Source organism: Perognathus longimembris, chromosome 17 (assembly GCF_023159225.1).
Source record: "Perognathus longimembris pacificus isolate PPM17 chromosome 17, ASM2315922v1, whole genome shotgun sequence".
In the NCBI taxonomy this organism is placed as follows: Eukaryota; Metazoa; Chordata; class Mammalia; order Rodentia; family Heteromyidae; genus Perognathus; species Perognathus longimembris.
The window spans coordinates 29,859,897-29,885,254 of NC_063177.1; the positions used below are offsets into that span (position 1 = coordinate 29,859,897).

At 37.7% G+C, this 25,358-nt stretch overlaps 1 protein-coding gene across 1 annotated transcript in view; it reads right to left on the reverse strand.

Annotated features, from left to right (window-relative positions):
* The window catches only part of Ankfn1 (ankyrin repeat and fibronectin type III domain containing 1), a 241,402-nt gene that overhangs the window by 129,921 nt on the left and 86,123 nt on the right, over positions 1–25,358 (reverse strand). The window contains exons 3-5 of the mRNA XM_048366617.1: positions 20,981–21,182; positions 17,603–17,813; positions 1,753–1,947 (exon numbers count right to left, since the gene is read on the reverse strand). Coding sequence (XP_048222574.1) covers positions 1,753–1,947; positions 17,603–17,813; positions 20,981–21,166 — 592 coding nt within the window. The 5' untranslated portion in view covers positions 21,167–21,182. The remainder of the gene's footprint in view (positions 1–1,752; positions 1,948–17,602; positions 17,814–20,980; positions 21,183–25,358) is intronic.

Sequence of the window (25,358 nt, forward strand, 5' to 3'; positions counted from 1 at the left end):
AATTGCTTTCAAAAAAATGTCCCTGTCTTTTTAATGTATGCCATGAAACACATACTATAGGAACATTTGTACAGCCTGGTAGCTTTTGCTTTTGAATGTTTTCATTAAAAGGCTCAGTAGTGTTTATTTGCTGCCATCATGATCTTCTTCGAGCATTAAGACATCTTCTGAAGGGTTAAAGGAAGCCTTCTTCAAGTGTCCTGAGATCACAATGGGTGTTGGGATGTGCAAGTAAGTAAAGGTCAAAAAGCATAACAGACTCCTATTCTATACATGGAGACCCTTATTTTTCAGAAGGTACTTTCATGTAAATCATTTCACTGAGCCTGTTTGCCATCCTGCCAGAAGAGGAAGAAGGAAGAAATTGTGGTCCCAAATGCCCAAACTGGTTGTTCATGAACATGATGAAGACATACACAGCCAGAGGAAAGCCCAGAGCTTCCAATGCCTAATGCTGGGCCCTCCCAAGATTCAAATTCTTACTCCCTTTGCTTTCAGACTGCTTCCTCTTATGTCAGGTAGTGTTGTCTAAGTAAAAAACAAACAAACAAAACATACCCATGGATGTCCCATCTAACTTCAGGCTTTAAAGATGGGTGATGGTTTTAGGTATTCCTTCATACTCAGAGAGTGTTTTGTAATTGAGAAAATTAGAAAAAATGGTATATCCCAAAACATGCCTGTTTCAAGTATGAATCTTGTCGAAATAAGGCACAAGAGCTAATGCCTTTCTATTAGTGATTAATGGGTGGTCAAAATCCCATATCAGCATTGCTGAGAAGAATATTCGTAAAGAAAGCATGTTTTCATCAATATGGCTGAAGTCTTTTGCTTTAGGGAAAGGGCCAGGTCTAGGTTTTATGTGTATGTTGCTACTTAAGAAAGCTATGTTTTCACTATCTTTAGTCTTTGTCTTTGTCACACAGTCAGTTCAGAGAATTTTCAAGTGACTAAGTAACTCCTTATATTTCAAGTAGTAACTTTTAGTTATCAAAATAATATCTCCTAGAATGAAAGTTTAATATTTTATAAATGTTTGAGTTGTATGTTTGATTTTTAGTATATCTCCTTCTGGAGCAAGATAAAATCTTCTAGAAAAGAGTTTAATATTTTACAAGTATTACAGTTGTATATTTAGTTTTAGTATCAGCAGATGTATTCAGCAGTATTTCCAGCTAATGAGTGTTATCCAGAAAGACTTTTCTTAAACTAACCAAGAATTGTTAAAGGGAATAAAAATTCATAGAAAAAGCACAATCTGTAGACTTACAGACTGTCCTCTCCTTGTATTAATTGAAGTTCAGTCTGTAGCCCTCTGTTTTGAAAAAAAATCCAATAGAGAGTTGAAAACACTTTAAACTTGAAGCAGAAACTGAACAAATAAACAAAAATATTTTTTTCTATCTCCACATCCCCAAATATAGCATTTAGTACATTGGACATCCAGGTCATTAGGCATTAGGACACAGTGGGTACGAAGTTCTTGGTGGGTACATCATAGGAAGATGCCAGAAACACCAGTGTTCATGGCTGTGGCTAGAGAACCTATCAGGAGCCAGAAAACCAAGCAAGACAAAAGACCCTTTTATAGCCTCCCAGAACCCTTACTCCAAACAGGTTGACAACGACTATCCGTGACCATGTAGAGCTGCAGGAAGAAAAAAAAAAAATTCATTCCAGTGAAAGAAGGCCTGACTGTCCCAAACCAAAGCTAAGCCTAGTTAAATGTAGAAGCCCTCTGTGTATACTCACTGGCATGTTCAAAGCCCGTTTTCATGCGTCTGTAGAGCCGATACCTCCACTCCCAAGCTTTTAGCTGCTTCTCTTTTTCCGTATTGTCCAGAGTGAATCCTTCATTTTCCACTTGGGCAGTCAGTTCACTCACTCTGTCTTGGGCCTCCTGAACCAGTGTGTTGAGGTGCATTGCTCGGCTTTCCAGGCTGACAACTAAAAGGAAAGAAATAAAGTAACTCCTTTCTGGGGAAATGCTGATGCATTGGTGGGCTAGATCTGAGAGTCCACTATGGGTTTAAAAATCCTAGAGAAAGGCTGAGAATGTGGCTCAGTGGTAAAGTGCTTGCCTAGAATGCATGAAGCCCTGGGTTCGATTCCTCAGTACCACATAAATAGAAAAAGCTGGAAGTGGCACTGTGTCTCAAGTGGTGGAGTGCTAGCCTTGAGCAAAAAGAAGCCCCAGAACTGGCAAAAAAAAAAATCCTAGAGAAAGTGGGACCTATGGTGAGTAGCAACTGTCTTATTTCCATAAGATATTATTAGTAACATTTACAACCAGGATAAGTGATAAATTAACCAAATAAGATATTTCCATTAATTTCAGGCTGGCTGTCACATGCATCCCAACAAGCTGCTTTGTACAAATAATTATAATAAGCACAATTTTTTTTTAGAAAGGCAAACTCTTAGGAGCCAGTGTTCTGCAGGGCAAGAAAGGCCCTACGAAAAATTATTCACCAGGCAAATTACATTCTACCAAAATTGCTTACAGCTTTTAAAATACAACCTCATTTAAATTTTCTGCTTTTATTACATCCACATAGAATTTTTTTTGCACGTGTACCCTGGAGGTAATAAGTTTACTATTCACAAATGCATTTCCTGCTAATAAAGTGTTTCTTTACCGATGCCACAGTTAAGTTAGTGCGTTCCAGTGGCTAGATTATTTAGCTGTGACCATACATTTATCTTTGAGCAATTTGCTCTTTGATTATGATCTAACTGTAGGAATGGATCTTCTGCAGACATGCTTGTATCCAAGGGGGCAGTATACAGTATCACTTCTTGCCAAGAGGCTGTATGGATTTACATTTGTATGTTACTGGGTGCTTAATATTCTTCATTTGATTTATACCATACTGGTTACCCAGTTCACCCTTGTGTGATTGAATGTTTGTCAATGGTAGAAGTTGCCCAGTCTTGTGTTAAGCTTTGAGCTTGCTTTTGAGGTCTGTCTGTGATTCCTGTGTATGTAAAGGGTCTGTATAGGTGGTCACTTGGTCAGTTTCGAGGTACCCCTCCAGTATAGTGGTAAGACAGGAGACAACCGTATTATGGAAATGTGGTAAATTACACAAATAACAAAATAAATCTGAGTCAAGGTCTACAGATTTGTGGCTGAAATGTGTTTGACATGCCTATGACCAAAACTATTTACCTCTGGGAAATGTAGGGGAAAAGAAATATAGGTAGGAAAGAAATCCATCCATTACATTCTTTCTAATCAAGGAGGAAAATATTATGAAGATAACTCAAGTGAAAATTTGTTAGGGTATATTTTGAAATGGAAATTAGGTGGTTATATATTCATATTTTCTGTGTGCATAGGCATGTTTGAATTAATTACAGGAAATGAATACTAATTCATTATTGCCCCTGCACACCATCAGCCTAATTTATTTACAGATGAAGTGAATGAAAAATTAGTTGAGTCTTTTTTCTCTTTCTTTTTCTTTCTTCTTTCTTCTTCAAGTTGCTGTTTAGAACACTCAGAACTGTGTTTTGCTACAGATTTGTCATGGTTAATGAATGTTGTTGTAGCAGTCAATCATGTACTCTAAATACTGTCACACTTTTTTTTAAAAGCCTCAGTCGTGAGCCATGACAGAAAAATAAACAAATAAATATAAAGCTAAAAAACTCTTTCACTGAGCAGCTACAACTATGCAAAATCCCCCGGGAAGGCTAAAGGAGGCCAGAATAAATGATAATATAAGTGCTGTGGATGTAGGGAAGCAATGATGGTGTATGAACATGGAGGTTTTGGAAAAATACACACACACACACACACACACACACTTGGGTGCACACTCCAGTGGAAAAATTGGCAATATTAGTAGCCTCAAGGTGCAATTTCCTGGAGTAGTGAGATTGACAAGTCAGTACTAAATGCTGTTAATTTAACTAACTTCAGATTAATGGTAGAGTCTGCTATGACTGAAACCCTCAAACACAGTCTCATTATAGCCTTGCTGGGAAGGTCCTAAATATAGGCATTGACAGTTTAAAACAAATTCGTATATATTTGTGTATTTTTAGACATAGGTTAGGCGTCAGAGTTTGTGTCACAGTTTTCAGGTTGATTAATTGACCCAGTAACTGCACCCTCTACCCAACGACCCCCCTCCTTCCACTCCAAATTATAGAGAAAATGGGGGAATTGTCCTTGTTAAGTTATTCAGTAAGCCTTTTATTGTAAGTCTGATGTTTGAATTGCATGCATGCGTCAACACTTGGGTGATAGACACATGATTTATAAAAATAAATTTTTCTAATACTATGAAATCCCCCCTATTAATTTTTATATCCATAACAGTTTATTACTGGTGTGAATTCCAGGTGGCATTTCAGATGGACAGCTTTTCTGGAGTTATGCTGGATTACCCCTGACATTTTTCCTACTCTCTCTAGTATAACACATTTTGTGTCTGAACCTTCCCTTTCCTCTGAGGCTTTAAATGTACAATTCCAGTTATTGTGGTAAAAGGATTCCATGTCTCCACCATAAAGCATGTTTCTCCTTCAGAGATTGACGAAAAGGAGCTCCATAGACTATTACAACTAGGTGAACATTCCTAGATCATTTCCATCTCTATGCCCCTCAGACTTGGGTACTTCAGCTCCAATGTGATGAGGTACTGGGACTGGGTAGGGTGGGGATAGATACAGTGGACAGTCTCTGAAACCACAATGCAAGGGCTCATGCCTTCCTGGAGTATCAAATCACCACACAGATTTGATGAAATTATATTATTTGGAAACTTGAGACAAACCTGTTTATTATGGAAGAGAATAGAAAACTTTCTAAAAAACTTAAGATAAAAAATTGTATGCACATCTCTTCCTCTTTTAGATTTAGTGCCCACGTGTCTCTGGGCATACATTCAGTTGGTGGCTGTTGTTAGAGGTAATTGTGTGGACAAGTCAAGAAGCCCTGGCTGAGTTTGTGGTTTTTAACCATTTTACCAAGAAAATTTTTACTTTTTTTCCTATGGACTTTTAATAGCTTAACAAAACACTCTCTTTTTGAAAGATTTTTTTTTGCTAACGAACTAGCTGATTTATAAAGTAATAATGTTTCTATTATTAATAACCTATTTAATTGTTAATAGACGCATCTGTTCAGATGAGATAATCAAGCTAATTCAGCTAATTTATTTTAAGGAGAAGCAAGTGAATATGATCATTATATTAGACTTGGTAATTTTATTTTGAATAAAAGCGTCACAAAGTAGGCTTTCTGACACCTTAGAAATTGTTCTGTGAACCCTATTCCTATTCATCTGAGCCCAGAATGGGAATTTTTTTTCAGTTTCCTTATTTTATTTATTTATTTATTTATCTATTTATTTATTTATTTTTGGTTTTAGTTGTAATTAGTTTATTTTTATTTTTTTAAATTTTTTTATTGTCAAACTGATATACAGAGCTGTTACAGTTTCATACTTTGAACTCCGTGTTATAGAAACGACTGTTATATCACTGTTGTAATTACTTTCAGTTTCCTTATTTTAAAGATGAGGTAACTAAGACCCAGAGATGATTTATCTACAATTTTCTTCAAAACCCTTAAAAAACTCACTAAGCGTACTCTAAAGCAAATGGAATATGAATCAAGCTATTATGTATATATTGCAATTTTCCAATCACTATCTGGCAAAAGATTGGTGAACTCATTTTGGCAGGCTAGTTGGACTTAGGAAATAGAAAGGCTATGTCTGTTTTATGATTGATCTTCCTGCCCATCCACTTCTCTTCAGTCTATCCATTTCTTTTTTACTTCTACTTACTGGTTAATCCCCTGTGTCCAGCACTCAAGGTATTTTTCAAGGTTTAGGTTTAGCTTTTTCCTTCGGTGCAGTCAGTCCCTTCTCCAGCCGAGCAACTGTCCCTCTGAGCAGCAACAGCTAGTACAATAGAGGGTCTGTGGGTGTGTGGCAGGGCATCCAGCTGGGGCAAGACCACTCTACATCTCCTGAAACAGGCTCCCTGCTATTGTGGTGTTTAATTATCAACAGTGTTTCTACCACCCAGTGCTTCTGAGTGGGCATTTGTTATAAGACTTGCCCAGCTAATTAACTATGGGATGGAGGTGGGAGGTGAGACAAGAACTTGGTGTTCAAAGAACACAATTACAGTTACTGTTTCAATCTTGAGATAAATAATGATTAGAAACGAAACAAATTTGCTCTAGCACCAAAATCTAGTCTACAGATTGCCAACTATTTAGTATTTCTTAATCTTACCCTTGCCTTGCAGTGGATGAATTTCAGTTTGGTTACTAATTGCTTAAAGCTTGAAAATACCAAGGAGTGTAAAATATAAACTAATTTAAATTGAGTATTTTAGAGTACAATTTACTTGGTTTTCTTGGGAAAATAGATACTTTGGCACAGTGTTAATGTTAAGCCATTTTGTAATTTAGTAACAACTTTCCTATTAGCATTTTTTCTATTTTTCATTAATGAGAAAAACCAGGCAGTAAGACTTTTTTTTTTTTTGTTCTGGGTTTCAAACTGAGGACCTTGTGCTTGCAAAGTAGACAGTTTGCCACTATAGCCATGCCTGGAACCTGGTACTCATTTAAACTTAGTGATAAATTTAGGATCCTTACAACCAGTCTTAGATCCTTACAACCAGTCTTAGATGCCTCTGTTTGCTTATTTATTTATTTATTGCCAGTCCTGGGGCTTGAGACTCAGGGCCTGAGCACTGTCCCTGGCATCTTCTTTCTCAAGGCTAGCACTCTGCCACTTGAGCCACAACGCCACTTCTGGCCTTTTCTATATATGTGGTGCTGAGGAATTGAACCTAAGGTTTCATGTATTTGAGGCAAGCACTCTTGCCACTAGGCCATATTCCCGGCCCCTCTGTTTGATCTTAATGAAGGAAACTCATTGCCTACTAAGAGAGGCCCTTAATTATCCTCATATTAATCTGAATTTGAAATAGTCCTGTTTTGAGCTCAAATATATTTTTCGATTATTTTCTATAGTAGAGACAATTCATAAATGTCTTTGATCATAATCCCTAATAGATGTATGGTCCTAGCCAGCTACTCTGACAGACTGAGCCCTCTATAGCGCTCATCTGTAAACCTGGCATAATAATAACACCCATCACACAAACTAGAAAAAAATTTATGATAACCTTTACATAGGAAGCTCTCAATTAATAGAGGTTTATATTATTATTATTATATTCATAAATTTTGTATTTTTGAAAATAAATTCCAATATTTGTTTCTTATGAAACAAATAGATGTTCTATGAAAAAAACCTTGCCAAAGATTTTTTTTTATTGCAGCTCTTGTTTAGAAATATAAAATATACTTACAAGTGGTGTCAATTTCAGTCCTATCTACTCTTTCAAGGAGAAAACAGTTTAAGTATAAACCTTGACTGTAAGCTAAATCTTATAGGGTAACCAAGAAGGGTAGTTAATAAATTTATGCCAATCACAAATGAAAATCTTCTCTAACAACTGGCTAGTTTTAAGGTAGAAATATCGAACGAAGTGGTGTCGAATCATTCTAACAATTGGGCTAAATAAAAAACCCTTACATCACAAAAGCTCAAAGCATATGTTTTAGTTTACCTGTCTTGTTAAGGTTCAGAACTCAAAACTAAGGTTACTCTTTGTTCTCAATCTGTGATCTTTTAAAAAAGGTTTTCCCAAGACTCTCTGAGAGTAGGGTTCCAGAAAGATTTTAAAATCTGGAAGTGAAGCAGTTCATTTTAATTAATATAGAACTTTCTTGTCCTAGAACTCATTACATCCAGATATGGGCTAGGGAGTGTTCTTCTCAGCCCCTTTGCAGCAGAACAAGGTCCCTATTATATGTTAGGTTGTAGTTGGTGAATCCTTAAAGAGCCAGCATCAGTGACCTGCTTAGGTCTCAGCAACTTCAAAAGGGAAAATGCACAAATTATCAAAAACAAATATGCAAAACACTTGAGCAAATTATCCAGGAAATCTAAAGCAGATTGCTCAGTATCATAGAGGGTTATGTACGAGATAAGATAGTTATGTCTTCTGCCAATATTGTCTTCACTGTCCTAGACATAGGGTGGAATCATTTTATTTCCTAGTACAATGTTAGGAAAAGAGGTGAAATGAAATTTATTACTACATCTTAATGTATTCAAAATATTTCTTTAACAGGTAATCAATGTAAACTTATTTAGAGATTTATTTGGGGGGCAGTGTGAGTTGTGGGACTTAAACGCAGGGTCTGAGTGCTGTCCTTGAGCCCTTTTTGCTCAAAGCTAGAGCTCTAGCACTTTGAGCCACAGCACCACTTCCAGTTTTCTGGTGGTTAATTGGAGATAAAAGCCTTACAGCTTTACCTGCCTGTCTTGGCTTTGAACTATGATCCTCAGATCTCAGCCTCCTGTGTAGCTTACAAGAAAGAACACCAGCACCTGGTTTTTTAATTATTTTTTAAATTATCTTTTTGGTTTAAAAAATTATCTTTAAGTAGTTGCACAAACAAGTTGCCATTTTACAAAGCAGTTTATGAATACAATATATCTTGATCAATGTTATCTCTTTCAATCTTATCTTTCAATGGTTATACTAAGGAGTTTCAATTCAACATGTCAGTTTATGAGGCATCAACTTGGTCAATGTCGCCCACCCATCATTTTCCTCCAACCAGTTTAGAGATTTTATAATTTTTTATTCTGTTTGAAAAATTTAATGTAATTTCATATTTAGAACATATTTCAATTTGTGAATATACTACATTTCCTTCATCTGTTTGTTAAATTGATTCTGTAACTTGGCAACCATGAATAGTGCTTCAGTAAACATGGGAGTTTGGATAACTCTTTGATAAACATTCCAGATATTTTGAGTAAATAGTTAGAAGTGGAATTGTGGAATCATATGGCCATTCCATATTTAGTTTTGTTTTTGTTGTTTTGAGAGTACTGAAGATCAAACCCAGGATATCATACATACTAAGCACATGCTACCACTGAGCTACATCCCCAGATCTAATTTTAATTATTTGAAGAACCTTCCTACATATGTTTTCCATGTTTGTACCATTTTACATCTTCACTGACAGATTATAAGAGGTCCTTTTCTCTACACATTCTCACCAACACTGACTTTTTTGTCTTTATAAAAACATGGTGGACAAAGGGTGAAGTAATTTAGCAGTGGTGCTACACGCTGTTGAAAATGAACTATACAGCTTGTAGAGGAGAGGGGTTGGGAAGAAAAAAAACTGGGAGAAAGTAAGGGAAGAGATGACACTGTTAAAAAAATGTACTTATTACCTGATTTATGCAACTGCAACCCCACTGTATATCACCTTTCCAGTAAAAATTTTAAAAGAAATAGAAAAAAAAGAAAATGAATGGCAATAAAGAAAGAAAATTGTCATTCGGTGTTGGTGGCTGTAATCCTAGCTACTCAGGAGGCTAAGACTTGAGGATCATGGTGTATAGTAAGCCATGGCAGGAAAAGCTGTGAAATTCTCTCCAGTTAACTGCCAGAAAACTGGAAATGAAGCAGTGTCTCAAAGTGGTAGAGCGCTAGCCTTGAGCAAAATCACTCAGGGACAGCACCCAGGCCCCGAGTCAAGCCCCACAGCTGACAAGAAAAGAAAATTGCCTTTGACTGGTGTGGGATGATATCTCATTATGTTTTTAACTTACATCATTTCTGTGTATAGTTGGTTATTAGTTATTGTATATCTTCTTTTGGGAAATGTCTCATATATTTTGCTCCATAATTGAATTCTGTGGTTGTTTGAGCTCCTTATACATTTTGTATACACCAGATGTTTCTTGCAAATACCAGAATATATTCTATATGTTGTCTCTCCCCACTGTTGTTTCTTTGGTTGCACAGAAGATTTTTAGTTTAATGAGTACCATTTGTATATTTTTTTTGTTCCCTGTGCTTTTGGAGCTGAATTAAAAATAAAAACATTGTTCAGATCAACATAGAGAATTCTCTACCTTTGTTTTCTTCTAATTTACATTTTAGAGTCTTAAATTTAAGTCTTGAGTTCATGTTTTATATATATATGTATATATAATAAGATTTTTGTCAACTTCATTTCTTTGCTAAGGATATCCAGTTTTCTTGATATTATTTGTTGAAGAGAATACCTTTTTTCTCATGATGTATGTATAATTGTCATTTTTTTGTTAAAAATCCGTTGTTTGCACATATGTAGATTCACTTCGGGGTCCTCCATTATGTTCCATTGATTGATGCACCAGATACATTTCAGATGCTTGTTAGTTACATGTAGCTAGCATGTCTTATATAGGAAAGCATAGTTCTGGGACAAAATCCAACAATTTAAAAATGCTGGTATTGGTATACCACTGTGTATAAGATATAGTGTATTGGTACTGGGTATTTTGCCACAGTAACTATATAGCAGATGTATAAAATATTTAAATTATTTACCAGAAACACTGGCTTATTTTACTTTAAAGCACATATTAACTGGTATTTTATTTAGCATTTACAATGTGCCAGAAAATTACAGAAAGGTTTGAAATACTTCCTTCCATTTGATTCCTAGATAGACAGTGTGGTAGTCAGCCTCCTAGATGGTCACCAGTGACTTCTGCTTGTTGCTATTTACACCTTGTATATAAATATACCGTACTAAGATCGATCAATGTGGCATTAGGTTATAAAAGATAATGCTTTCTCTCTTTCTCTCTCAAGAAAGCAAATAGCCATGTCACAGAACAACCATATGGAAAGGCCTATATAGCCAAGAAGGTAGGGCTTTTGCCAACTGGTGCTTCGAACAAACATGGAAGTAGAAGATCCCTCTGCTCAATTAAGCCTTAAGATGACAACCATTTCATGGATACCCTGATCCAGACTACCCAGCTAAATATATTTCAAGATTCCTGATCCACTGAATCTACTGAATTAGGTACATAGCAATATATAGCTAATATAAGTAAACTCAACTATAGTATCCATCTTCCATTGAAGAAATCGACACAGAAAGCTTAAGAAATTTTCTCATAGCTATGAAGTGTCGGATGTGGAATCTGAAGTGGGAACTTCTCAAATCCAGAACTTTAACTTTTAGTTTATGTTCAGCATTTCCTTCCTTTCTTGAGTAACAGAAGCCGTGCAGTAACACTTTATGAAGTCCTTGCACCTAAGGCAGGAGTAGAAAGAAGGTGAGAGGGGAGCTTATGAACATCTGCAACAGGAAAGGAGGGATTCTAGAGATTCCATATATCTCCACAGAAAGAGGCAGAAAGGCTCAAAGTCAGGAGGATTCTGCAAGTCTTACTAGCCTACACTAAAAGTATGAAAACAAAAAACAAGCCAGCTACACTGACAACCAGATTGAGCAAGGGCAACTGGAAATTACAGTAGCAGCAAAAACTAAAGTGTAAGTAAGTTTCTGGGAGAGTTAAAAGACTTTCCTATATATATATATACGTATATATATGTATATATACATATATATGTATACGTATATATATACGTATATATATGTAGAGAGAGAGAGAGTGTGACATCTATGTCTGCTACTCATTTAACATGAGCCCTGGCATGCACCAAAATGTGGCATCTGTCATTCCCAGCAGTATAGGTGGGATTTCACAAAAGTTTCCAATGAAATTTTCTGACCATCTACTATGTCTTCAGTACTAGGTTCAGAGGATGGCAAAATCTATGTGATTGTCCATATTTCTGCACTTGGTGGGCACCCCAAAATGCTCCTGTCTTTAGGATTGGAGTTACAGGGCCTTCACGATGCCAAATTAATGACAGCTTCTGAAAAGGCAAGATCCTCCACCCCCCAGATGACACAGAACCTCATCTGTGAGACTGTTGAGCTGTGACTGGAGGGAAGGGCAGTATGCCCCTCAGTAGACGAATGGATCAGGAAAATGTGGTACATATACACAATGGAATTTTATGCCTCTATCAGAAAAAATGACATTGCCCCATTCGTAAGGAAATGGAAGGACTTGGAAAAAATTATACTAAGTGAAGTGAGCCAGACCCAAAGAAACATGGACTGTATGGTCTCTCTCATAGGGAATAATTAGCACAGGTTTAGGCTAGTCAAAGCAGAGGATCACAAGAGCCCAATAGCTACACCCTTATGAACACATAGGATGATGCTAATTGAAATGAACTCCAAGTTATGGAAACGACTGTTATATCACTGTTGTAATTACTTTCAACATGCTATGTGAAACCATAGCATCTATTATTGATGATCCTCTTGTATCCCCTTTCTGTGGTTGTACCTGCACTATCTCTGTATCTTATCTGAGTACATTGGAAACCATGTATACTAGTATTAGAACTAGGAAACTGAAAGGGAATACCAAAATTGAGAGACACAGGGTAAAAAGACAAACGACTACAAAAGCAATACTTGTAAAACTGTTTGGTGTAAATGAACTGAACAACTCTTCGGGGGGAAAGGGAAAGGGGGAGGGGGAGGGGGAATGAGGGAGGAGGTAACAAACAGTACAAGAAATGTATCCAATGCCTAACGTATGAAAATGTATCCTCTCTGTACATCAGTTTGACAATAAAAATTAAAAAAAAAGAAGGGCAGTATATGACTGGTCAGAAAAAGGAAGGGATGCCAACTAGGGGCTTTTAGTAAGGTTTCCTCAGACATCACCTATTAACCTAGCATGGGCCTAGCACCCAGGAAACCATCAGTGCACAGTGCAGGTGTGCTGAGGTTCCTCATCTCAGGGCTTCCCCCTGTGGCATTCCTTCCAGATGGGGAATGGAGAAACTAGGCTCAGTACTCCAGTTTGAGGGAAGCACTTGACAATTCTCCTTCAATAATGGCTGGTATTTTTAAAACCAAGAATTAGTATTATAGTAGTCTCTCCTTATCTTCCATTTTACTTTGCATGATTTCAGTTCCCTGCATCTAACTTATCCGAAACTGTTAAATAAAAAAATCTCAGTAGTGATTGATAAGTTTCAAATTTCATGATGGTCTGGTAATGCAAAAACGTTTTCCATTGTCCTGGCATTTTCCACACTGAATGTGAATCATCCCTTTATTCACTGTATCCACTATACATGTGTTAGTCACTCAGTTAAAATTTCAGTAATCAGAGTGAGATCACAGTGCTTGTGGTCAGGTAAGTCCTATTTTCAAAATGCAAAACTAGTTATGCTTGATTGTTACAGTTGTTCTATCGTATTAGTAATTATTGACTTTAATATTTTGATTTGTCATAGGTATGTACATGTAGGAAAAACATCATATGTAGTATTTATATTACCTATGATTTTAAGCAACCACTGAGTTCTTTGAATGTATCTCCTATGGCTAAGAGGGAATGGCTGCACTTCATACCACTTAATTGCTTAAAGGTAGGAAGAACAAAAAAGAATAGCTACTAATTGGTTGGGAGTCTATATAAGCCTCAGAGGATCTGCAAGTTTAGTTGGCAGCTTCTGGTACTTGTTCTAGGAAGAGGACAATGTACCTTGTTGAGTGTCCACCATGTTTATAAAGAATACCTACATCTAGCTCTGCCCTCTCGAGGCTAAAACATGTAAAGCAGTCCTGACAGATGGCTTTGGAGGTAAATACTAAACTGTGTCATTGTGAGTACTGTTAAGCTATGGGAGAGAATTACATACAACTTTCTTCTGAATTGTGTTGTGATTCTTGGTTGACATAGTGAAAAGTTTATAGGACAAGTTTTCAGAAGGAAATACACAGGGAAAGGGAAGAAGGAACATTAAGTATTAGAAACTTCACTATCTCCTTTGGAATACCTAACAGCCATTAGAAGAGAAGCAGAGAGAGCCAAGAAAGGAAGGAATTGAGCATCTTCAGGTTTGCTAAAGTTTTTCTACAAATACCAGAGCACTGAATAGAGAAGATCTTGGTTCAGATCTTGGCTCTTCTACCTGGTAGCTTCATAGTGTTAGCTGAATTATTTGGTCTTTCTTGTTCTTACTTTTCACTGGTAAAATGAGAACATAAATTTTTATCTTGTGAGTCACTTGTGAAGGTCAAGTGAGATGGTATATACAAAACATTTTTGTATGTGTAAAATGCTCTACGAATTAAAAAAAAAACATTGCTTTTCTTCTTTTATTTCATGCTTCTGCTTCCTGGGAATAGTTTGCAACAGGTATTTGCGTCTCTATTTGGGGATAGAAGGCTGTAGCTATGATTTCTCATGGACAGGCTTATACTCAGGAACAGTAGTAGTGATGCCATTTCTTTTGATTTAGAAAGTGAATTAGAAATCCTTGAAAACACTGTGTTCTCTATTACCTCTTTCCAACACAAATGGCACCTTAAAGCACAAAGTAGGATTTCAGCAACCAGAACAAGGGGAAAGAGTCAGAGCCCTGTGGCCACAGCTCTCCATATTAGTTACTTGGAAAGGCAGTTTTTGTGGAAGGATATTGGCATTCCACAGCTTTGGGCTCCAGTCCTTGACATCCTTACTCATTTATTATTTAGGTGACCTCTGGCTGGTCACTTTCCTCATCTTCAAAACTTGAATTAATAGCATCATACTGAAGTGCAAGTGTAAAGACCAAGGATAATGTGTGTAGCAACTTCATAGGCACTCAGACAGCGTGATTTTTTATTTTGCATGGGTGAGTCTTTAGGTGGTACTCTCTTTTTGGGTGGCCAAATTGACATAGGTGACTGGTTTCATGGAGGTTGAAACCTGGGCTTATCTCTCGTTGTCCTGTGCAACTTTGTGATGGTAAAGTGGTTATCATCCCAAAGGGAATAAGGATTTCTTGAACAAATTTGCTTTTGGTTTAACTAGATGGTACTTCAGTTCTACGGAGTTTTAATTATGCTCAATGGGCCTTTGGGAGGTTGGGAGTCTTACGGTTTTCAGGAAAAATGCTGAGTTCTTTGTAGCGTCTCAGGTAAGGAGGAATAATGTTTCATGCAGCCCAGTGCAGGATGGCTGTGGCAACATCTGGATGAATGGCCTCCTTGTTTCTGGAGAATGGGGCTCAGTCTACATTTTCCATGTTCAGACCCTCTCATTCTCTCTCCATTTTTTTCTCTCTCCATTTCTCTCTCTCTCTCTCTCTCTCTCTCTCTCTCTCTCTCTCTCTCTTTCTCTCTCTCTCTCTCTCACCGAATCTCTGGGACAGACGTTATTGTAGTGTGAATCAGAAGGCACCAAAGATGCCTTTCAATTGACTCTACTTTTTTTTTTTTGCCCATTCCTCCAATTCTACTAAAAAGAAGCAGCACTTTGTGCAGTTCTTTTGAAGAGCCTAAATCCTGTGGAACCCAACTCCTCACTCTCATTGACATGGAAGTGGTGAGCTTAGCATTTTAAAAATAGAGTTTTCTGATACAAGGATCTGCTTCTTAGTCTTTGGCTGGTAGTCGTTTATAAAACTTAGAAGCAGAAAAGTGACCTCTAATTATATATTTGTGTACTTCTCTTCAGCCTTCTGGGTCTCACCACTTGAAAATAAGTGAATCGGTATTAGTGAAACTAACAGTTTGATGAGCTTACTTTTTTTCTTTTAGGAAATATTAAAACTGTGGCACAGAGCCATGTGGTCATTGGGTCAGAGGGTTTGCACTAAAGGGAATGTAAGCACCTACTTCCTGATGTTGTGTGAGGATTAGTGGAGTCAGTACATGTAAAGTACTCAGAATTGTTCCTGGCACTAACTGAGTGCTATAGGATATAATCCCATCTGCTCTTGGGTGGTGTCTCCCAGTGGCACTAAGAAGCAACCTTTTACAAGTACCAGCATCAACTCTGCTTCTAAATGTGTACAGGAAGAAGTCAGTCATAGAAGACCACATATTATTTGATTATATTAATGAAATATGCAGAATAGGCAAATGTTTAGAAACAAGAAATTGGTTAGTGATTGCCTGGAACTAGTGGGGAGGTTGGGAGTGACAGGTCCAGGGTGTAGGGTTTCTTTTGGGGATGATGACAAAGGTCTAAAATTGACTGTGATAATGCCTGAAAAATCCTGTATATATACTAAACCCCACAAAATTAGGTACTTTAAAAGGGTGTATTATTGGTATGTGGATTGTACCTTAATAATTCTGTTAAAATACATATATGTGGGGCTGGGGATATGGCCTAGTAGCAAGAGTGCTTGCCTAGTATACATGAGGCCCTAGGTTCGATTCCCCAGCACCACATATACAGAAAATGGCCAGAAGTGGCACTGTGGCTCAAGTGGCAGAGTGCTAGCCTTGAGCAAAAGAAGCCAGGGACAGTGCTCAGGCCCTGAGTCCAAGCCCCAGGACTGGCCAAAAAAAACAAACAAACAAACAAAAACATATATGTGCATATGTATATATACATATATACACACATTCAGAATCTAGTGGTCAAACAACCGGCACCTATCCTATTTTCTATTCATTTCAGTATCTTGACTGGTCTTTCTGATTTCACACCTGCTTCTCTGCTGTTCATTCTTCACAGAACATCATAGCAATCCTATATTGTAGAACAAACTATGGTATGGCCTGCCTAGTCTGTTCTTCCATCTTCCTACTGTGTTGAGTCAGCAAAGGAAACAATCCTAGTATTGTATCATGGTCCTATACAGTCTGGTCCCAGAATTTTCTTCACACATCCATCTTCAACCCACTCCCATTTTCTATATTACTTTTAAACATCTTCACCTTCTTATTCTTCCACATGCCATAAGGTATGGTAGCCTCATTCATGCCTGCCTCGGCAGCTTTCTATTTGTCCTTCACTCTGCACAGAATTTAACCCCCACATCTTCTCAGAGCTCATTCCTTTTTATCATATTTAAAATAGTTCCATCCCCATTATTCTCTTGTCAATAATTTGTTTAATTTTCTTTATAGTGTTTTTTTTTTTTTTTTTTTTTGGCCAGTCCTGGGGCTTGGACTCAGGGCCTGAGCACTGTCCCTGGCTTCTTTTTGCTCAAGGCTAGCACTCTGCCACTTGAGCCACAGCACCACTTCTGGCCATTTTCTGTATATGTGGTGCTAGGGAATTGAACCCAGGGCCTCATGTATACGAGGCAAGCGCTCTTGCCACTAGGCCATATCCCCAGCCCCTCTTTATAGTGTTTTGAATTTACATTTTAATTTATTTATTCCCTTGCCTACCAAAGGCTCCTCTATAAGGATTTAAGTTCTGTGAGAACAGGGAGTTTGTTTTATTCACCACCATATTGCTTAGGCCTAGAGCAATATTCTGCACTCAGTGTTTGTTGAATGAATGAGTAAAGCCACCAGTTAGACTGAAGACACAAAGATACAACCACATAGGTACTCACTTTTTATGTACACTTTCTATTCTAATGTCATTATTTGGAGTACTTCATATATTTCAAAGATTGGAGTAAAATTCTTAAAAAGAAGCTTTTGGGTAGTCCCATACCATTTAGCACATTAGCATTGACAGTTAAATACTTAGACTGATAAACACGGTTACTCTTTGTATGAGAATCCATGAAAATACATAAAGGATTTCAGAGTCTGTCCTTAGTCAACAATTCCTGCTTTGAAGGTCAGCCAAAGGTATTCTAGGGGCGTAAGGTAGAGGTCTAGCTTTAATACCATGTTATGCTCAGTTTTACTTACAGTGGGGACTTTCTCGGGCCCCTGTCCTCAGAAGAATCTTTGCAATTGGGACATTGTTGGTCATGATGGCAATATCTAGGGGTGTTAGCCCCTCACTGTTGGGTGTGTTGAGGTCTAATTCCTCTGGTGTATACTGGTAAAGGAGGAGCTGTACAGCATCCATGTCCTGTTGTTCGACAGCCTCAAACATGGCTTCATTACCCTGGAAATTCTGGAGAAGAAAATTAAGAGGGAGCAGGTTAGTACAATGTCATAGGTCATCATCTCTAAATGCACAGCTATTTTGAAATTTAGAGCTTGCTTCAGATACTTCTAAGGGGATAATTGGATAACTCCAGTTTCTCCCCAGGTTTTCAAAAGAAAAACTGTATGGCTCTTTTCTCCACTCTTTCTAATGGCCATTGATAGCTTTACATGAGCTGAGATAGCATGGCCAAGTCTATAAGTAAGTACATGCATGCAAAAAAATCTCAAACCTGTCCTTCAAGGAAGGTATACTGCTTCCACAGGCCATTAAAAATGTTGCATGTAGAAAGCAGCATGAAGTCAAATAACTACTAAAAACATTAAATTAAACTGTTATTCCATTATTTACTATGTGATCTCTCGGTACTTTTTTTTTTTTTTTTTTTTTCCAGTCCTGGGCCTTGGACTCAGGGCCTGAGCACTGTCCCTGGCTTCTTCCCGCTCAAGGCTAGCACTCTGCCACTTGAGCCACAGCGCCGCTTCTGGCCATTTTCTGTATATGTGGTGCTGGGGAATTGAACCTAGGGCCTCGTGTATCCGAGGCAGGCACTCTTGCCGCTAGGCTATATCCCCAGCCCCTCTCGGTACTTTTAACCATGCTAATGTGTATTATTATGTTATTTTTCATTTTACTCCTAGAATAGTGTTCTATGGAACATAATTTGAGTAAAGCTGGCATAGATAATGTTAGCTTAGGTAGTTTTGATTATGATTAGCTTGGTATTAACAGTATATTTTCTCTGTTTCTCTCAATCTTTCCCCTCGTTCCCTATGCTTATATGTTTTAATCCCTTGGCAATGATTTAATCTTGGCAATGATTTACCAGTTGCTAGTGTTGGTCTCCTCCAGCCCAGACTCCATACAGTTACAAGAGTAATCTTCCTAAAGTATATGTTACATGTAATTTTCATATTCATGTATCTCTGACATTTCCAGTCTACCTGTGAATTGATGCCTACATTCCTGTGCCCTTTGGTACTCTAATCCTATTTTTTCTAAGCCCAGAGCCTTAACCATTGGATACCTGGCATGTCTGAGCTTCGAGGAGAAGCGCAAAAGTGTCAGTGTTCTGGGAGGATTTCAATGGCTGAGTGGCTAATTACTTTGTAGCCCAAAAGAGCCAGAAGTTAAATATTTATTAAGTAAAAATCACCTATGGAAAAAAAGATGTTAAGGGCAATACGATTCTTTAGAAACGTTCTATGAGAAGAGTAGTAGTAAACAACAGCAAAAACAAAAAGAACTCTGAAATCTTCACTAATATACATTTCTTTAGCTCATGGGAAAAGACAACACATATATTGCTGACATATTCTGTTATTTTCTCTGAGAGTCATTTAGTCTTTAGCAGTATCAGTAGCCTTGACCTAGCATTGGGGTCACCTTATTAGCATGGGGAAGATCTTTAGTGTTCAAATGTTTAAGCAGGCAGGTTTTATTTATTTATTTATTTTATTTTTGGTCAGTTGTGGGGCTTGAACTTAAGGCCTGGGTGCTGTCCCTGAGCTCTTCTGCTCAAAGCTAGCGCTCTACTACTTCGAGCCATAGCACCACTTCTGGTTTTCTGCTGGTTAATAAGAGTCTCACAGATTTTCCTGCTGGGCCTGGCTTTGAACCACAATCCTCAGATCTCAGCCTCCTTAGTATCTAGGATTATAGTGGTGAGCCACCAGGGCCAAGCTCACAGGTATTATTTTGAATCTCATCACAACTGATTCTCCCAGTCCAAGGCTACTGGTTAGATTTAGCCAAGTACATATCACAAAATGAGAATCTGACCATTTTAATGTTCCCCTTCCCTAATTCAGACAGACATATATAAAATACCCAGGGTACCAGAATCAAATACAGTGACAACAAGGGGAGGGGAACATTAAAATGGTGAGACAAAGGGTAAAAGGCAAAGCAGTGCAACAGCAGTACCTACAAGATAACACGTAAACTAACTGTACAACTGGGGGGATAGGAGAGGAGGGAAGATAGGAGAAAAATGAAGAAGGAGCTATCAAGTTGGACAAGAAATGTACTCACTGCCTAATGTATGTTAACTGTAACCCTCCCAGAAGATAAATTTGAATTAGAAAACAAATGAATTCAGAGTTTAAATGCTGCCTTGTCTATGTGTATATTTGGTTTTGATTCTTAATATTTCTAGTTTCTTGTGTCCTGTATTTATTCACTCTCTCAAATCATTTTCTCTTCACTGCTTCTTTTGACAAACCTTAGCTTGCTTCTATGTAAAAGACCACAACACACTTTTGTTTTTAGCTGAAAAAAATGGGCCTATTACATCTTGCAAAAATACCCTTATTGAGCATGTGAATATTATGCTCTCAGCTTTTATGAAGAGCTAGTATGTAAAATGACTATATGAGAACATGTGTGACATACTCCTGAGGCTATCTGGTATTATCTAATTTACCATGGCATCTATACAGGCCAGACAACCTAGACATAGTCTATCTCCTGATGGACTGACTTTCAGTTAACAGCTAATGGAATGTTATAACCAACTATATTTCCTTTCTGTTTTGACTGCCTAGAAATTTAAATGAATGTAGAGGTAAGTTTTAAGTAGTATATTTGCCTAAGGTTTTGTTGTATGTTTATTTTTTCATACCATAATTTCATTTTTTATAGTATTTTTTTCATTTCTTTACTTTTTTCTCCAAAACAATTATATAATAAATATACATTCTTCTCTTAGATTCTAATTTGAATGCCTTTGAAAAACATGTGGACTACACATTAGGAATGGGTAAATAATAATAATATCATTTGAGTGAAACTCAAATAATTATTGAAGCTCTCAGAGAGCCTGTTTAATCTGAACTCTAATGTTTTCCAATATGCTATAATTTGGTTGGTTTCTTTGGCCTAGTAATGAAAGAAAAGTTAAAACAAAAGAAATTAAGAAAAAGAAAGGTAAAAATCTTACAAGTACTCAAATATTGTCTAACATAATAGATATGTACAGTTTCTTCCTTGCTAGATGTTATTTATACAAATTAAAACACAGAACTCTAAAAACATTAGCTTTGAGAATAAGTGTGGATCATCTTAGACACTCCTTAAACCTAAACATAACTTCACAAACTGAAGGGACACAAGAATAGAATAAGTTGTGTTACCACAGAGGTTTTTCTGAGACTCAGCCGATCAGTTCTGGTTCTAAAATAGGCCTCATCAAATGAAGAGTGGCTTCCTTTCAGCTTCTCAGATAGATTCCTGTACAGACGTTTTGCAGCATTGGGAGATGATGGGGCATTGTGTTTTTTTGACTGAGAAAGATGTAAATTCTGCATTTGTTGGGTCATTTTCACACGACAGTTCCTGAAAAGAGGAAAATTGTATATACAGTTTACACAGCAGAATTATATTTCGACAAAGAATTTCATCATATCCATCAGGAATTCTTATACAATATTCAGACTGAAAGTGGCCTCCGAAAGCATCAGTCCCAGCTTCGCCCTGTTTTAGGTGGGAAAGTGGAAACCCAGGGGCAAGTAGCAGCTTGTTTATAAATGCATGGTAGCAGTAATGAAACGACAGCCTCTGTTTACCATTAATACACATTCATCTCCGCCCCCCCCCAATATGAACCTTTACTCAAAGCAGTTGGAATTTTGCCTTGTTATGGAGGTGGCTTAGTTATACAGACTAATGGATGTGTTCATTTATTCTTTTTTTAAATTTAATTTTATTGTCAAGGTGATGTACAGAGGAGTTATAGTTATATACATACATTTCTTTTTATACTTGTTATCCCCTCTCTCATTTTTCTCTCATCTTCCCTCCTCCCAAAATCCCCAGGTATACAGTTAATTTCCAACATACTGTCTTGTGAGTATCCATATTGCATTGGTTCTCCCTTTCTTGAGTGTATATAATTGGGACTTTCCTATTACTTCCTCCTAGTGCTGCCCTCTACTGGGTGGATAAGAAAGTATGGTTTCTCCCTGCACTTCTCCCCTGTAAACTTTCCTTGTTAACTGTCAGATTGTGAAGTTAATTGTGTTCATTTGACTAACTACTCCAGTACGCAAATATTGGGGAATTAGTATATATAGGATGATCTTTGCTCATAGAAGATTATCCTGGATTGGAGGCCTCTGGAGGAGTCATGACTGACATTCTCCAAATAGTACTTGACTGCTGTTTCTAGAATCTCTAACAGGTACCCATGTCACAGTTGAAGTCAGAAGTTCAGCAGTACCATTTCAAAAGCCATCCACCATTATTTAAGTATTGCTATTGAAATATATATGCTACCAGAATTGTGGCTGCCTTGTATGTGTATGTATATTGGATAAACAAATACATGAATGGAATAACTTGCCTAGGTACTCATGTACAAAGAACATTCATCTCTGCACTGGGCTCAGAGTATTTGGAGCATGCTGCTGCCTTCCTGCCACCATCATACTTTGAATGGAGTGAAGTAGTTTTCCACTTGTAATGCTGCTGTTAGTATTTAGCTGTGACCTTTTAGGTCATCTCTAATTCTTGCATTTTTACAACCTGTATGTACTAAAATTCCATCTCTGGCTCCATTACCTTAGGAATGACTATTGATCCTTATAGTCCATGCTTAAGGAGTTTCTGATGTCCTCAGGTAAATTTATTCATTTATTTAGCCTTTCACAAAGTCCTATACTGTTGTAACAATATTTTATTATATTATAGTTATTTGTTTGACTTTTATTTAGTTGGTCTCTATTCTTGTCCATATCTTCATATATTCCTAGTACCCAAAATGTGTCTCCCTCAAGGTAAAAAAAAATAGGATAAAGAAGATCTTCACTGGCCATAGAACAGACAAGGTCCTCATATCTAAAATATACATAGAACTCAAAATATTAAGTCCCCCCCAAAAAAATCCTCAAAGGAACAACTGCCTCCTTAATAAATGGACTAAAGACTTAAAGAGAGACTTCTCTGAAGAGGAAATGAGAATGGCCAAGAGGCACATGAAGAAGTGCTCAACATCACTGGACATAAAAGATGTGCAAATCAAACAATATTGAGATTCCACCTCACCCTGTAACAATGTCCATTATCAAGAAAACTAATAACAACAGATGCTGGTGGGGATGTGGCCAAAAAGGAATCCTACTACGCTGTTGGTGAGAGTGTAAACTTGTTCAACCACTCTGGAAAGCAATATGGAGGTTCCTCAAAAGGCTAAACATCGAGCTCCCCTATGACTCAGCCCTTCCTTGTTCCTTTTTAAGTAGTTAGACATAATCAATCTTAGCCATGCCATTCTATCTAGTCTTTGCTAAATGGATGTGTTTACAATTGGAAGAATGATAGGAAGCATTGCCTGTGCCAGGCATGCATGTGTGGTGTGTTTTCATGATTTTTCAGTAATCATTTAATTTTCATAAAGGCAAAACAATGGAAAGAATAGGCAATTTGTTATTATTTTCCTTCCATGTACGAATTCTTTACCTTTGAGTCAGTAGCAGCCACAGGATTTTCTCTAGTATATTTCTTTCCATGCCCATAAAAGTTCCAGATTCATATGCAAGCTGGTTCACATGGGGATTGCCTTAACCTCTTTCTTTCTGCCTTCTGTCTCTAGCCTTTTCCTTTAGCATTAATGCCCCAGTTCAAGCCATCTGTCTTGTCTACATCATTATTGTTCCCCAAATAACTTGACATTCTTTTGTATCTCCTCCAATACCCAGGAGTCTAGTAAATAAATTCTTGTTGATTGATCAAATTCCAGTTACTTGCCCTCTAACTGATGACACCTACCCACATGGCCTCCTTTGTCTTTGCTCATCTCCCATCTGTTCCCTTCTGTCAAAATAGGTTGACTTTCTCTGTCTCTCTGACTTCCTTCTTATACTCTCCCAGCTGTCTCTTTCTTCCAGGAGATTCTTTAGCATGCTTTTCTAGCCTTCATCTATTATTATGAATTCTTTTTCTTCATGGAGGAATTTAAAATTTTGTCAGAGAATAGTGAGAAAGACAATTTATGTTATCCATATAATTACAAATGCCTCTCCTAAGTAACTGTGCTTCTTTTTTATACTTATCTATTTAGAAAAACATTTGAGAATCATGGTAATGTTGGCTCTGGAATTTGGTGGATTCAGACTTGAATCCTGATATTGTTACCAGCAGCTTATGTGACTTGGGAACCTTATTTAAGTCCTCAAGGTTTATTTGATCATATGTAAATAAAAATCATAGGATATTGTATAGATAGCTGTGGTTACTGAACCAACCAACAAATGACAAGTTCTATGTTATTTGGGATATTGTAACTGTAAGGTTCACAGGAAAGGGTGCCAGTTACCTAGGTAATGTAGGTACTGGGAGCAGACTCAAAACAGGTGGGAGACATCTGCATGGATTCCTCCTGGGGGTAGACCTTACATTAATATGTTAAAAATTACTTTTCTTAATCAAAGACAAAATTTCTCCAATTGGAACTTTAAAAATGTTGTTTACAAGCTGGGCACTGGTGGCTCATGCCTATAGCTTGTAATCCTAGCTATTCAGGAGGCTGAGATCTAAGGATCATTATTCTAAGTCAACCCAGGCACTCCAGCTACCATAAAAAAGGAAGAAGTGAAGCTGTGACTCAGGTGGTGGTAAAGTGCTAGCCTTGAGCAAAAAAAGCTCAGGGATAATGAGTACATTTCTTATCAAAATTGTTACCTCCTCCTTTTTCTTCCACCCTCCCCCCTCTCCAGTTCCTTCCCCACTCTCCCCTGAGATGTACATTTGGTTTAAAGCATATTGTCTCGTATGTATTGCTGTTGCATTGGTTTGCCTTTTACCCTTTGTCTGTCCATTTTGGTGTTCCCTTTCACTAGTTCTGATAAACGTACATATGTGACCCAGTGTACCAAAGTCAATTACACTGACAACAGGGGTAAAACCATGGGGAAGAAAGACAAAAGAAAGAGGCATAATTTCATATGGTATGTTGAAAATAACAAAAGCGATAAACCACTTATTTCCAAATCTTGTAGTTCATTTTGCTTAGCATCATACCTCCCTCCCTCCCTCCCTCCCTTCTTCCTTCCTTCTCTCTCTCTGTTTTTTTCTTCCTTTCTCCCTTCCCTTCCCTTCCCTTCCTTTTCTTTGTGCCTGTATGTCCTAGAGATTTTCCAAGACCTTACAACCAGTAAATGGAGCATCAGGATTTGAACTCTGACTTCAAAGCCTTAACTACAAAGATCTCAACTACTCTGCCTTCCTTCCTTCCTTCCTTCCTTCCTTCCTTTTCCTTCCTTCCTCCCCTCCCTCCCCTCCCTCCCTCCCCTCCCTCCCCTCCCTCGCTCCCTCCCTTTTGGTGCCTGCCTGTCTTGGGGCTTGAACTGAGGACTTGGATACTGTTCCTGAGCTTTTTTTTTTTTTTTTTTTTGGCCAGTCCTGGGCCTTGGACTCAGGGCTTGTGCGCACTGTCCCTGGCTTCTTCCCGCTCAAGGCTAGCACTCTGCCACTTGAGCCACAGCGCCCCTTCTGGCCGTTTTCTGTATATGTGGT